The 12489-nt window shown below is 32.0% G+C and overlaps 1 protein-coding gene across 1 annotated transcript in view; it reads left to right on the forward strand.

Moving 5' to 3' along the window:
* Window positions 1-1533: 1533 nt before the first annotated feature.
* Window positions 1534-12489, forward strand: part of LOC126750257 (dead end protein homolog 1-like) — a 74142-nt gene continuing 63186 nt past the window's right edge. Inside the window, exon 1 of the mRNA XM_050459816.1 lies at window positions 1534-1654. Within this exon, the coding sequence (XP_050315773.1) occupies window positions 1622-1654 (33 nt within the window). The 5' untranslated portion in view covers window positions 1534-1621. The remainder of the gene's footprint in view (window positions 1655-12489) is intronic.

Here is a 12489-nt window from a genome sequence, read left to right on the forward strand (position 1 = left end):
AGGTTAGCAGACCTTCTTTTAAAAATCCCTCTTCGCTTCCAATATGTGTGATTATAAGTCTTTTTCCTTTTCCCGAAGGTACTTTAATACCCGTAGACAGGCCTTCTATGAAAGCTTGGCGAGCATTGGTTATATTTTTGTCTTGCCACATTCTTTGGACTATATAACCTTCGTTAATCCACGTCTCACCAAGATAAAAAAAACTTTCTTTTGCTCCCTGCGGTACTGCTTGATACTTCTCAAGTATTGTCGTCTCCAACAAACAATTTTGTCGCTCTCCAGTAAAAGTGCTTTGCGGTTATGCTTTTCCCAGGCAAAATCCATATTTTTTAAAGTTTTCCATAAAAGTTTTCTACTTATCAACGGAATACTGTCATCTCGGCCAAGCTCCATTAAAATTTTGTCTAGGATGGGTATTTACTTTTTAAAATAAAAAGAGTGAACTTTTCTTCGAATTATACATTTAGCATTTTCATCAAGGACTTTTGTAGGTCGTCCTGGCTTTTGCTTGGGAGATTCCACTTGACCTGCTACTTTTCTTTCCCGCAACAATTTGAAAATGGTGGACTTTCCAATTCCACTCATTCGAGAACATTTTTCAACAATTTCTTGCACAGTAAAACTAGGGTAATCGTGTTTTATGCAATCATGTACATTTAAAATAATAACTTTTTCACTCAGCGATAGTGGAGAATTTTTAGTACATCTTTTCGTTGGACTGAATACCTCCATTTTTTAAATATTGGGATAATAATATTGTGATTACACTACAGCGTAGCAGTGACTACTAACGTTTAAAATATGATTTAAAAGTATTTATAGTCTGTATATATTACCTGACCCCATTTTGGCATGTTACAAAGCGTTAAAAGATAGGTACCTATACAAAAGGATTAAAAGTATTTATTTAGTATTTAATCTCTTTCAAAATAAAGGCATTTAATCCGTGAAAATTAAATTCATAAATATTATAAGTACCTGCGCCTATGAACTACCACGAAATGTAGCCAAACAGAACGGAATTCCCCAGTTTATTGCTCTATACACTTCTGAAATAGAGTATAGTGTAACTTTAACCTGAATACCTGTCCTGAAGCATTTATATTTTCTGTTACAATATGACAGAAATAAAAAGGTTGGAAATAAAAAGTTATTTTATTATGAAAAAAGGCAAAATCCATTAATCCCATAAATTATGTTTAAATATATAATTCTGCTAAAAAATCCGTTAGCCCCTATTACCTTTTTTTTCCGCTAATCAAATAAAATTCCGCTAAATTGGCAACGCTGCACTCACCCACTATAAAACTACCTGGGTCCCATTCATTCTACATCCAATAAAACCATTCATTATTCCCCTCTACTCTGGACACTCCCACCGCTTTATTTTCGACCAATACCTGTGCGTTCGCTCCCTCCTTCGCCTAAATGGTCGCCCCCGTCTTTGATGGGGAGAGGAGACCAATTACAGATCAGTTTTGTTTGTCCCTGCCTGGTCTATTTTTTCTCCTTTAGTGGGGGGTTTACTGTATGGAACTGACTGACGTAGATAATAGATTTTAATGTGAATGGTGGTCTGAAATTAATTTGATTAATTTTTGTGATTTTTTATTAGGAAGAAATGAGTGATCTTAAAATTCCGGCGGAAAGCCAGGTAAATATTCATTTTGGTTTGCTCATAACTCTTTTAAAGCACTGCTTTATTTTGATATATCATAGTATTCAGTCAGCCGTTATAGCTAAAAGTATTTAATAGTTTTGTAATTCTGTAGAGTAGCTTTTCCTATCATTTTCGTTTCGCATTTAACAAGATATACCTGTATCATATTATTTATATTCATAGGTATACAGTGGTGGCCAAAAAAATAAGAGTACCTGGTTTTATAGAATATTCGTAATAATATATTACGCTTCATAGCGAAAAAAACAATAAATATATTTATTTTATTTATTTATTTACGGGATGTCCCCATTCTAACAAAATTACAAAATAAAGCAACTAAAAACATACCATTAAAATAATTAAAATAAAAAAAGTAAATGCAATCAAATTTATTTGATACTTTAACACACATACTCAACGAGTAAACTCACTCAGACACCTTTTAAGTTTTGAAGGCTTTAAATCCACTTAGTCAAAAGCCTGATTAAATCTATTTCCCAACATGTGGAGTCGATTAATTGGAGAAAATTTACCATAGTTTGTATGGTGATATTCAACCAGAAAAAGGGACGTCTCTCTAAGGACTCTGGTATTGCATCTAAAGTTTATCCGCGATAACAATTCAGGGCAATCAATAGCATTATAATTCAACTTGTGAAGAAATATCATATCACACCTAGTTCGATAGTCCTCAAGAGAAGGTCATATTTAGCCTTGACTTAAGTTCCAATAAAGACTCATCTCGTACATTTAATAATCGGTGTTTCTCGATCTAACAAAAGCATTCGATACAGTGTCACACCAAATATTATTTCAAACATTAGAAAAATATGGTATCAGAGGCAAAGTATTACAACTTTTACAGAGTTATCTATCAAACAGAATGCAATACACCAAGATAAAAAATAACCTTAGCGATCCTGATATCATTAAAATTGGAATACCGCAGGGCACTGTACTAGGACCCCTACTTTTCAATGTTTATATAAATGCAGTGAATGATATAAAAACTCCTGGCAAAGTAATATCCTATGCAGATGATACAGGAATTATATTTATTGGAGACACATGGCAAGAGGCAAAAGTTAAGTTTCAAGTAATCATTAATCAAAAATTTTTTCGACACCTTTAAATTGTCACTAAATCCAAAAAAATCTAAATATATAGCATTTTCCATAAACAGTTCAAATAGATCAAACTTTTAAAATATTATTGTAAACAATATTAATGAACCAATTGCACAGGTAAACTCTATAAAATATTTGGGAGTCCATATAGACAAACATCTAAAATGGGATATACACATTGATTATTTAACAAAAAAGATAAAGGCACTCTTACATAAATTTTATTTATTAAGGGAAATTTTGTGCAGAAAACTCATTGTGTTGATCTATAAAGCTCTCGTGGAACCCCTATGGGATGGGATGGGATATTGATTTGGGGTGGGGCATATGAAAACAGTCTAAAAAATCTTAAAACAATACAAAACTCAATAGTAAAGATAATGTTAAAGAGACCTAGGTTATTTTCAACAAAGCAATTATATAATTCTGAAATACAAGATTTGAAAACTCTTTTTATAACAACCTGTTGCTCTTATGTTCATAAATTCTATGGTAAACAAAGTATAATAAACCATAGACACCAAACCCGAGCTAATAAACACCAGCAAATTGTACTACCTTATATGATTCGAGATTTTGGTCAACATTCGGCAGTATTTTTAGCTCCAAAATTTTATAACCTTCTCCCAGAAAATGTCAAACAACAGAAATACTTCAAAAAGTTTAATGAGCATGCCCTAAGTTATATATTAGGAAACAAAAGAAAATTTTGTTGATTGATCATAAGTGCTTGTATCAATATTCTGCTTTTCACCAAACTTTTTATTTTCTTACTCGATAGCAATCACAACATAAATACATAAGGGAAAAAGAAAAAAATCTCAGTATGGACAATTATTCAATTATTTATTTTGTTTCAAATATTATAGGTTTTAGGTACCAAAGACTAGAAAACTCTGTAAAATACTACATAATACCTTTGTAGGTAAAATGTATATGTGTATATAGTATATTTTTTTTTTTTTTTTTTTTTTCTCTTTTTCTCATTTTTATTGTCTGGTTTTTGATTTTTGTTATGTAGTTTTGGGTAAAATGTTAAATATTGTGAACTAATTTATATAACGGCTAGTCTGCTAAGGGTAACAACATTGATATATTAGAATTTTTGAATTGTTTCTACCATAGCACATACAGATACTCTGGTATCTAGGTGCTTTATATTCTTAGAATTGTAATATTTTATATTGAAGTTGAATATATTGAACTTGAACTTGAATTGCCAGGCACAAGTCCTGAGAAATTTATTTTGGATCTTATCAAGACTGTAAATATGGTTAGCATAATAAGGGGACCAGACTATGGAAGTATAAGACATGACACTATGAATAAGTGTAAGATATAAAACTCTGAAGGCAGCTACTAAAAAGTCTTGAGTATTTCTAGTTATAAAACCAAGAGTAAGAAGGGCTTTACTAGACAAACTATCTATATGGGGTCAGGGAAAGTCAGGGAACTGTCAAACAACACCCCCAAATCTTTAATTAGCGATACTCTTGAAAGTATATTATCATTTATGTGGTAGTCAAATGGGACAACTTTTCTAGATTTAGTAGAACAAATGATAAAACACTTATCCTTATTAAGATGTAAGCCATTAGAGACAGACCAATTATATAGAGAATCTATGTCTGATTGTATCATCAGGCAGTTTAAAATATGTAAAAATAGCTTCAGGTCATCTGCAAATAATAGGAATTTTTGCAAAATTTGATAATACTAAAAATATCGTTAATAAATAAATTAAAGAGTAGAGGCCTTAAATGTGACCCCTGAAGTAACCAAAATAGGAACTGAAAGTGAACCCCTTACATTAACAAATTGTATCCTTTTATGTAGGTAACTATTTAGCCAAGAAAGAAACCACTTAGGAAAACCATAGCATCATAATTTAAAAATGAGCAATGAGTGGATGACTGTGTCAAAGGCCTTTAAGAAATCAGTATAGATAGATTTAACCTGATGACCCTTCTCGAAAGCCCTGACAATGAAGTCATGATATAATACAAGGTTTGTAGAAATATATTTACCCTGCCTAAACCCATGTTGCTTGTTGATCAAGAGACCTCTACAATGCCAAGTAAGATATTTGTTCAGGATAAGCTCAAAAAGCTTAGGGATAGCAGATAACATAACAATGGGCCTGTAATTTTTTATATCATCCCTGTCACACCATTTCTCAGGGAAAGTTTGTAATTTTAAAGACAAATTAAATAATGTACACAAAGGTCTAGACAAACTATAAACACATCTTTTTAGGAAATAGGTAGGAACATTATCAGGACCATAACTCAGTTTGTCCTTAAGACCAAATATAGATTCAAAAACCTCAGACAGGGTGAACTGAATAAAAGGCATGTCAACAGAATTTGCTACTGGAAAATTAAAGTTACTGAGATCCACCTCATAAGAGTGATAAACACTAGAAAAATAGGTGGAAAATAAGTTTGCAATATCCTCCCCCGAATCTGCTGAAATATCATTTAAATGCATAGCATTTGGGATACCATGACTTTTATTAAGGGAGTTAATATGATTCCAAAATTGTGTGGTGTCAGATTGAATTGACTCATTTAAGGTAGCAATGTAAGATCTATAGCATTGCTCAGTATGAACTTTACATTGAGTACGTAGGTTAGCAAACAGGATATAATCTTTAGCTAAGTTAGTACTTTTGAATTTAGCATGAGCAGTCTTTTTTGATAGAATAAGATTCCTTAATTCTGGGGAAAACCAACGAGGAAACCTGGAAGGTTTATATATTTTTTTTTGGTACATAGAGTGAGATTGCATATAAAACTACTTCATAAAAGTTATTTACTGAATCATCAAAAATACCAATCCACTCCACTAAAATAATCATTGAAACTTACAAAATCAGCATTTTTAAAATCAAAATAAGTTGTACTATAATCTGGTTTTTCAATCCTATCACTAACACTAATATCTCAAATTGTTGCTAAGTGGTGAAAGTTGTTTGGAAGAAGATTGTCTAAAGCTTGTTGAACAGTTATTTTATGGCACTCATCAATACTGTTAAAAATCAGATCCAGAAATATGCCATGATTGTTTGGAATAATGTTAGATTGTCGCATATTCGGATAAGAAAATGATTCACAAACTTCCCTGGCTGGATAGGTCAGTGCTCTTCAATTGAGTAATTCCAAGTGGCTAAGGGTAAATTGTAATCTCCAAATAGAAATACAGGTATATTGGGAAAATTGTTCTTAATACTTTTAACTGCTGAGCAATGGGCACGGTAGACTTCTTCTGAACAAATAGGAGGAATGTAAACACAACCCAAAATATTAGATAGCTCACCATAATCCACTTGAACAAAATTGTGCTCCACATTTAAGATATCAGTCCTGAGTTGTTTGGCTCTAAATTTATTGTGTACTAACATTAATACTCCACCACCACATTGTTTAGTACTAGTTAAGGAATTGCGATCTAGCCTAAAAATCTGATATTCAGAACTAGCTAATGCATTGTCTGAGTAATGTTGATTTAGCCACGTCTCAATCAAAATAATGAAAAATTTTGTGTAAACCATTGTTTAACAATCCGTCCCCGTATGTTTAGGGTCGTTATCTTGTTGATACACCCACCTTATAGGCATGTTTTTATCGGCAAATGGTAGCCATGACTCTATCCAAGATATCCAAATAAATTTCTTTTGTCATGGTCTCTTTAATCCAAAATATGGGACCTACTCCATTGTAGGAAAAACAGCCCCACAGTTTGATATTTCCACCTCCATGTTTAACTGTGCCTATTGTGTTTCTAGGATTATATTCTTCATTCCTCCTTCTTCTAATGAATCATCTTCCATCTGATCTGAATAAATTGATATTTATCTCATCACTAAAAAGAATGTTGCACCAATTTCTTTGAAAATTTTAATTAAAATTATTCTTAATAAATGCCAGTCTTTGTTTTATATTCTTTTTGCTTAGAAATGGGACTTTTCTGGCCACTCGAACATATAATTTTTGGTCTTGCAAACATCTTCTTATCATCCTAGTGCTAATACTTGGGCTCAAGTTTCATTTTATAGGGGTAGATGTGGAGAAAGGTTTTTTACTGACTTCACATACAATAAGCTTATCAGTCTTCCCTGTGGTTTTTCTTGGACGGCCTTGATTTCCAGGAACATTTTCCGTTTTATTTTGTGTTTTTAAAATTGTAGGTTTCACAAGGTGATCATTTAAGCACATTTCTAATGCATATATTGGATGCGTTTCCTCTCCTGCTCTTCCCTGATTCAGTCGCTGCCTACCGCTGCCCTGTGTACATAAATATAAATAGAAAGAAAGAAAATGTGCTATATTACGTAAGACAAAACAAAATCTTGTATTGTACAAGCATCCTAAAAACTAAAAAAATTTTCCAAATTCACTTTAAATTTCACATTTCAAACAAACATAACATCTAAAACTAAAAAACCAAAAATTACCATAAAATTTACACACATTACCAAAATTAATTATAACAAAACAGATTGAAAAAATAAAAAAAAAGCATCTTTTTGATAAATTTGATTAAAAAATAAGTAAAGCTGTCAATAAAACAGAATTTAGAGGAAGTAAATTAAAATATTTAATAGGAAACAAAACTAAAACACTAAAATGATGTCAGAGCACAGGTCAAAAGGTATCATTAAAAAAATCGTCAAGGCTATAATATGCCCTGGATAATAAAAGTGATTTTAATTTCTTTTCAAATTTCTTAACTTCTAAAATTTGTCTGATACATAGAGGAACATGGTTGTAAATTTTTTTGCTATGGTATAGAAGTGAGTTCTTGGTGAGGGTGGATGTAGGGATTTGTAAGGGAAAATCATTAACCTGGCGAGTCATATGACCAGTGTTAGAGGGAGGTTTAGGACATTTATGAATAAGAGTAGCTGTTTCTAAGATAAAAAGAGAAAAAAGAGTTAGGATTTTTTGAGATATAAAGAGAGGTTTACAATAATCTCTTAACCCAGCGGAACATAGGTATCTAACTGCCTTTTTTTGAATCACAAAAATTATGTTAAATAATCCCTTGTTGCTTAAACCCCAAAAAGGCAAGCCATAATGAAGATGGGACTCAATAAGAGAAAAGTACACTGAACATGCAACTACCCCTCCCAGCTCATGCTCTGCCATTCTTTATCATATCCTGATCATATCCTAAATCTTGCACTTTGATGCAAGATTTAGGATATGATCTTCGAAGCGAAGGCAACCATCAATGGTAATACCAAGGAACTTACAGCTTTCTTTGTATTGCAAGGGGGAGTTTTCACTAAACATAAGGCCCTGAGCGTCACACTTAAATCCCATAATAAAGGTTTTGCCCACATAAAATACAAGCCTGTTTGCAGCACACCACTCTGATAAAATCTTAAGATCCTTAAAAACCTGGGCTCTAACATTATCAGAATCTCTATGATTCCATGAAATAGTGGTATCATCAGCAAACTGAACCACTTTGCCCCAGTTTTAATGAACCCAAATCATTTACATAGAGCAAAAATAATAGTGGTCCTAACACTGAACCCTGAGGTACTCCAGTTTTAAGGGATCTGGAATCGGATAAACATCCAGATACTGTAACTCTTTGGGTACGATTAGACAGATAGGATTCCAGTCATTGCAATGCCACAACTCTAAAGCCATAATTATTGAGCTTAGACAGCAGTATTCCATGATCTACACAATCAAATTGGATCAAATTGGATTGGACACAATCAAAATGCAATTATGTTGCAAAAAAGACAAAATTCTGATTTTTGCAAGTTTTTGAACTATCTTGGAGAGGGTAGATAATATAGAAATTTGACAAAAATGATCATTTAAACTATTTGGTTTTACTTCTGGTTCTGAAACTTTCTTGTGAGAATGCCTGAAGTCATTTATAATTGACCAACATTCTCTCTGCCTATTTGAGGACACATGCAGCAGTCACTATAATATTTAACCTTTGCTGCTTTTATCGTCTTTCTGTATAGTCTACGATATTTCTAATGATAAAGATGAATTGTATTTTTTTAAATATTTTTCAAGCTCTCATTATCAAAATGTATCGAAAAAATATTCTTACGTAAGGGTTTTTTTGGTTTCCTTTTTATTTTGTTTCCTAGTTTTGTTGCTTTTTCTTGAGGATGTATCACTTAAAAGTGCCTCTTGAGAAACGGTTTTTATAATTGAGATGCATTCCTATTTGCTAACTTTACTTACATCATAAGTACAACTGTTTTGTAATTTTTGATGTTGGCAAATATACATTTTGAATATGAATTTGAATCTTCCTTGAAGGCCTAACTCTCATTTTGACTATTTTGGTTATCAATCTATATTGGAGAATGACCTTATCAGTGCACTAAATAAATTAAAGGGAAATAGGTTATTGGATTTGATGGTGTTCCAGGATATATTCTAAAAAACTGTAGGAACCTACTACTCAAATTTAAAACATGCTTTATTATCGTAAATACATGGTATTTGTTGATAATGGTTGCTTCGTTGCTCTGTGACCTGCTGCAAAGTTATGGATTTGAGCATAAATTCAGAGAACCCACAAGAGGTAATTAAAGTTTATTGATGCAATTCCCAATTACAAAATTTAAATATAAAATAATATAATCTTTTTATTTGTGACCTAAATTGCAAAAAAGGCATATGAAAGATATCAATTTCTTTGGGTAGATCATTGGCCAGTCTACACATTCGATCAAAAGGCCTATTAAAACCATAATTAGTTCTATGAAATTGTATTCCAAAAATTACCTCATATCTATTTCTCCTAATAGGTACATGCAAATTAACTAGTGCAAGGAGATTAGGAGAATTGATCACACCATTCAGTAATCAGTTCGTCTGTCTATTAATTTAGGGAGTTTTAGTAACACATAGAGGTCATCATAGTTCCTTGACCTCTAACACATAGAGGTCACCACCATAGATCAAAACTTACTAATAAATTTTGACAATAATAACTTTGCTAGTGAACCTTTTAAATTTATGCTGATAACTCAGGATGATATATTGTATAGCCTTAATAAAGTAAAAAGCAGTGCAGTTGGCATTGACAACATAACAGCAAGAATGCTAAAATTGAGTACATCTCACTGTCTATTCCCTCTTACCAATATAATTAACTCCTGTTTGGAAATGGGAATTGATCTGAACTTTGGAAAAAAGCTTTGGTCATCCCTATTCCTAAGAAAACCAATCCAACCATTAGTGATTTAGGTCAGCATTCTACCTGCGGCTTCAAAACTACTTGAAAAAATAGTAAATCACAAATGGTCGAATATCTTGAAGTGAACAATATTTTACCTAAGTACCAATCTGGGTTCCCTCAGGGTTAAAGGTGCTCTACTGCTTTGCTTAAAATTACAAGTGACATCACACAAACTATTGATAAGGCTGCCCCACTGTCTTAATTGATATGTCAAAAGCCTTTGATTCACTCAATATAAATCTTCTACTGGCAAAATTAAAATTTTACAATATCTAGTATAATAGTTTTTTTGAGAGGTTCTTGACAAAGAGAAGCCAGGCTGTTCGCCTGCATGATAAACTGGGTAATCTGCTTATGTCCAATTTTCAGCTGGTGAAGACAGGGGTGCCTCAGGGCTCCATTCTTGAACCTCTTTTGTTTTCAGTTTTCACCTCTGATATTGAAAATGTTATAAATAATTGCCTGTACCATATGTATGCCGATGATATTCAGATATATCCCCCTTTAAGTGAACCTAAAGATCTGATCAGAGCGATTACAAAAATCAATGATGACTTGAGCAACATGTCTAATTGGGCGGAGCATAACTCTTTGTTGATTATAACCCTCAAAAAACACAAGCAATTTTATTTTCTAAAATCAATATTGAAACTGATTATCTTATTATACATGTTAATGGGAGTGTGACTGGCAGGAAAAATGTAAAAAAACTTGGGTTATACATGGACTAACCATTGAAATTTGATTTTCATATTAATAATGTATGTAGACAGGCCTATTTTAAATTAAAATCAGTTCACGAATACAAATACATTCTCCCTGAAGAAAACAAAAAAAGACTTACAGAATCTCTAATTCTTTCAATTCCTAATTACCTAGACACTGTCTATGGACCATATCTCACAGAATATAATCAATTTAAATTAAATTTTATTAAAGCAATGGCAATTAGTGCATATGGGTTTCATAGTTCATAAAATAACTATCTCAGTTAAACCAAATTATTTAGCAGAACTTTTTAAGCTTCGTGGTGAATGCCATGAAGTAAATATCAGGGAAAAAAATAGTTCAAATATTCCCAGGCATAATACAGAGTTTTTCAGGTCGTGTTTCATATATCAGGCAGCTAGTTTATAAAACAAAATACCTGAGAATCTTAAAACATTAGGCTGTCCCTGTTTTAAAAAGAAACTAAAAGATTTGATGAGGAGTGGTAAGCTGTGATGTAAGTAATTTTGTGATATATTATTATTTTTTTATTTTTATACTGTGCTCAAAGCTTTTAAATAATGTCATATATTTTAAAATTTGTCAGTATATTTGAAAGTGGATATTTTATTTGTTATTGCCTAATGGCTAAATTTTTATTGGTAATTGTCAAAAACTGCTCTGCAGATCTATTACCTTTTGACATTTTTGTTAATAAAAGATATTTTATTTATTTATTTATTTTATATGTTATTTGGTATTACATAACTTTCTTTTTGGAGTTATATTCATTATAACAAACCTTAAGAATAGATATAAGAGAAGATATAACCCAAGAATATTTGTTGCATTTTGCTTGTTCAGAAAATGTGTTATAATTCACCAGAGAACTGCATTGCTTATATATTTTGTGAGTCTTCCTCTTACTTAAAATTAAATCTTTCAATACTTGGTCATGCCACTTAGGAAATTTTGGAGACTTACATCTACTCAAGAGTAATGACCCATTCCGCAGGTCATTAGACTTGACAATTTTTCCATCCCAGTGGAAACTCAGTTTTAATATGCCTGTATTTAAATGTGGTGCTGCTAATGAAATGATCATTTACAGGAGTGTGTGCGTACAGTCTGCCATTCCAAAACTTCTGGACAGTCTTATTACTTTATATATATTCAATTACAAATACCTTAACAGGTAATTACATGTAAATGTTAAAAAAAAACACAAATAATATGCAATAAGCTTATAAATCAACATACAGAAATCCAACAAAAAAGCAAGAAAATAAAGTAGCTACATATATTATCTAACTTATCGCCCTGTTCCTCTTATAATCTTATTTTTAAAACTATTACAAGACTCTCCCGTAAATAGATCATACGAACTATAGTGCGGGTCAAAAATAACGCCTAAAAAGTAAACATCCGTCTAATGTATATGTAAAACTATAAGGAACTTTTTTCCGGTGAAAGGACGTAAGGTTCAAAAAATTTTCTACACACCATTGATTAAAATTATTTAAATCTAGTTGCACCAAGAAACAGTCTTCATCACAGTAAAAATTTTGGATCGTCAGCATATAAAAGACATTCACAGTGTTTAAAAACAGATATAGCTTCATTTATATATAAAAGGAACAAAATTGGCCCAAGATGTGATCCCTGAGGCACACCAGAAGTCACTCGAATTTCCCTTGAAGTTGCTCCCCTTAGCTTGACTTGTTGAGTACGACTATTCAAATATGAATCGATCCACTTCAG

This window comes from Anthonomus grandis, chromosome 2, assembly GCF_022605725.1.
Source record: "Anthonomus grandis grandis chromosome 2, icAntGran1.3, whole genome shotgun sequence".
Taxonomy (NCBI): Eukaryota; Metazoa; Arthropoda; class Insecta; order Coleoptera; family Curculionidae; genus Anthonomus; species Anthonomus grandis.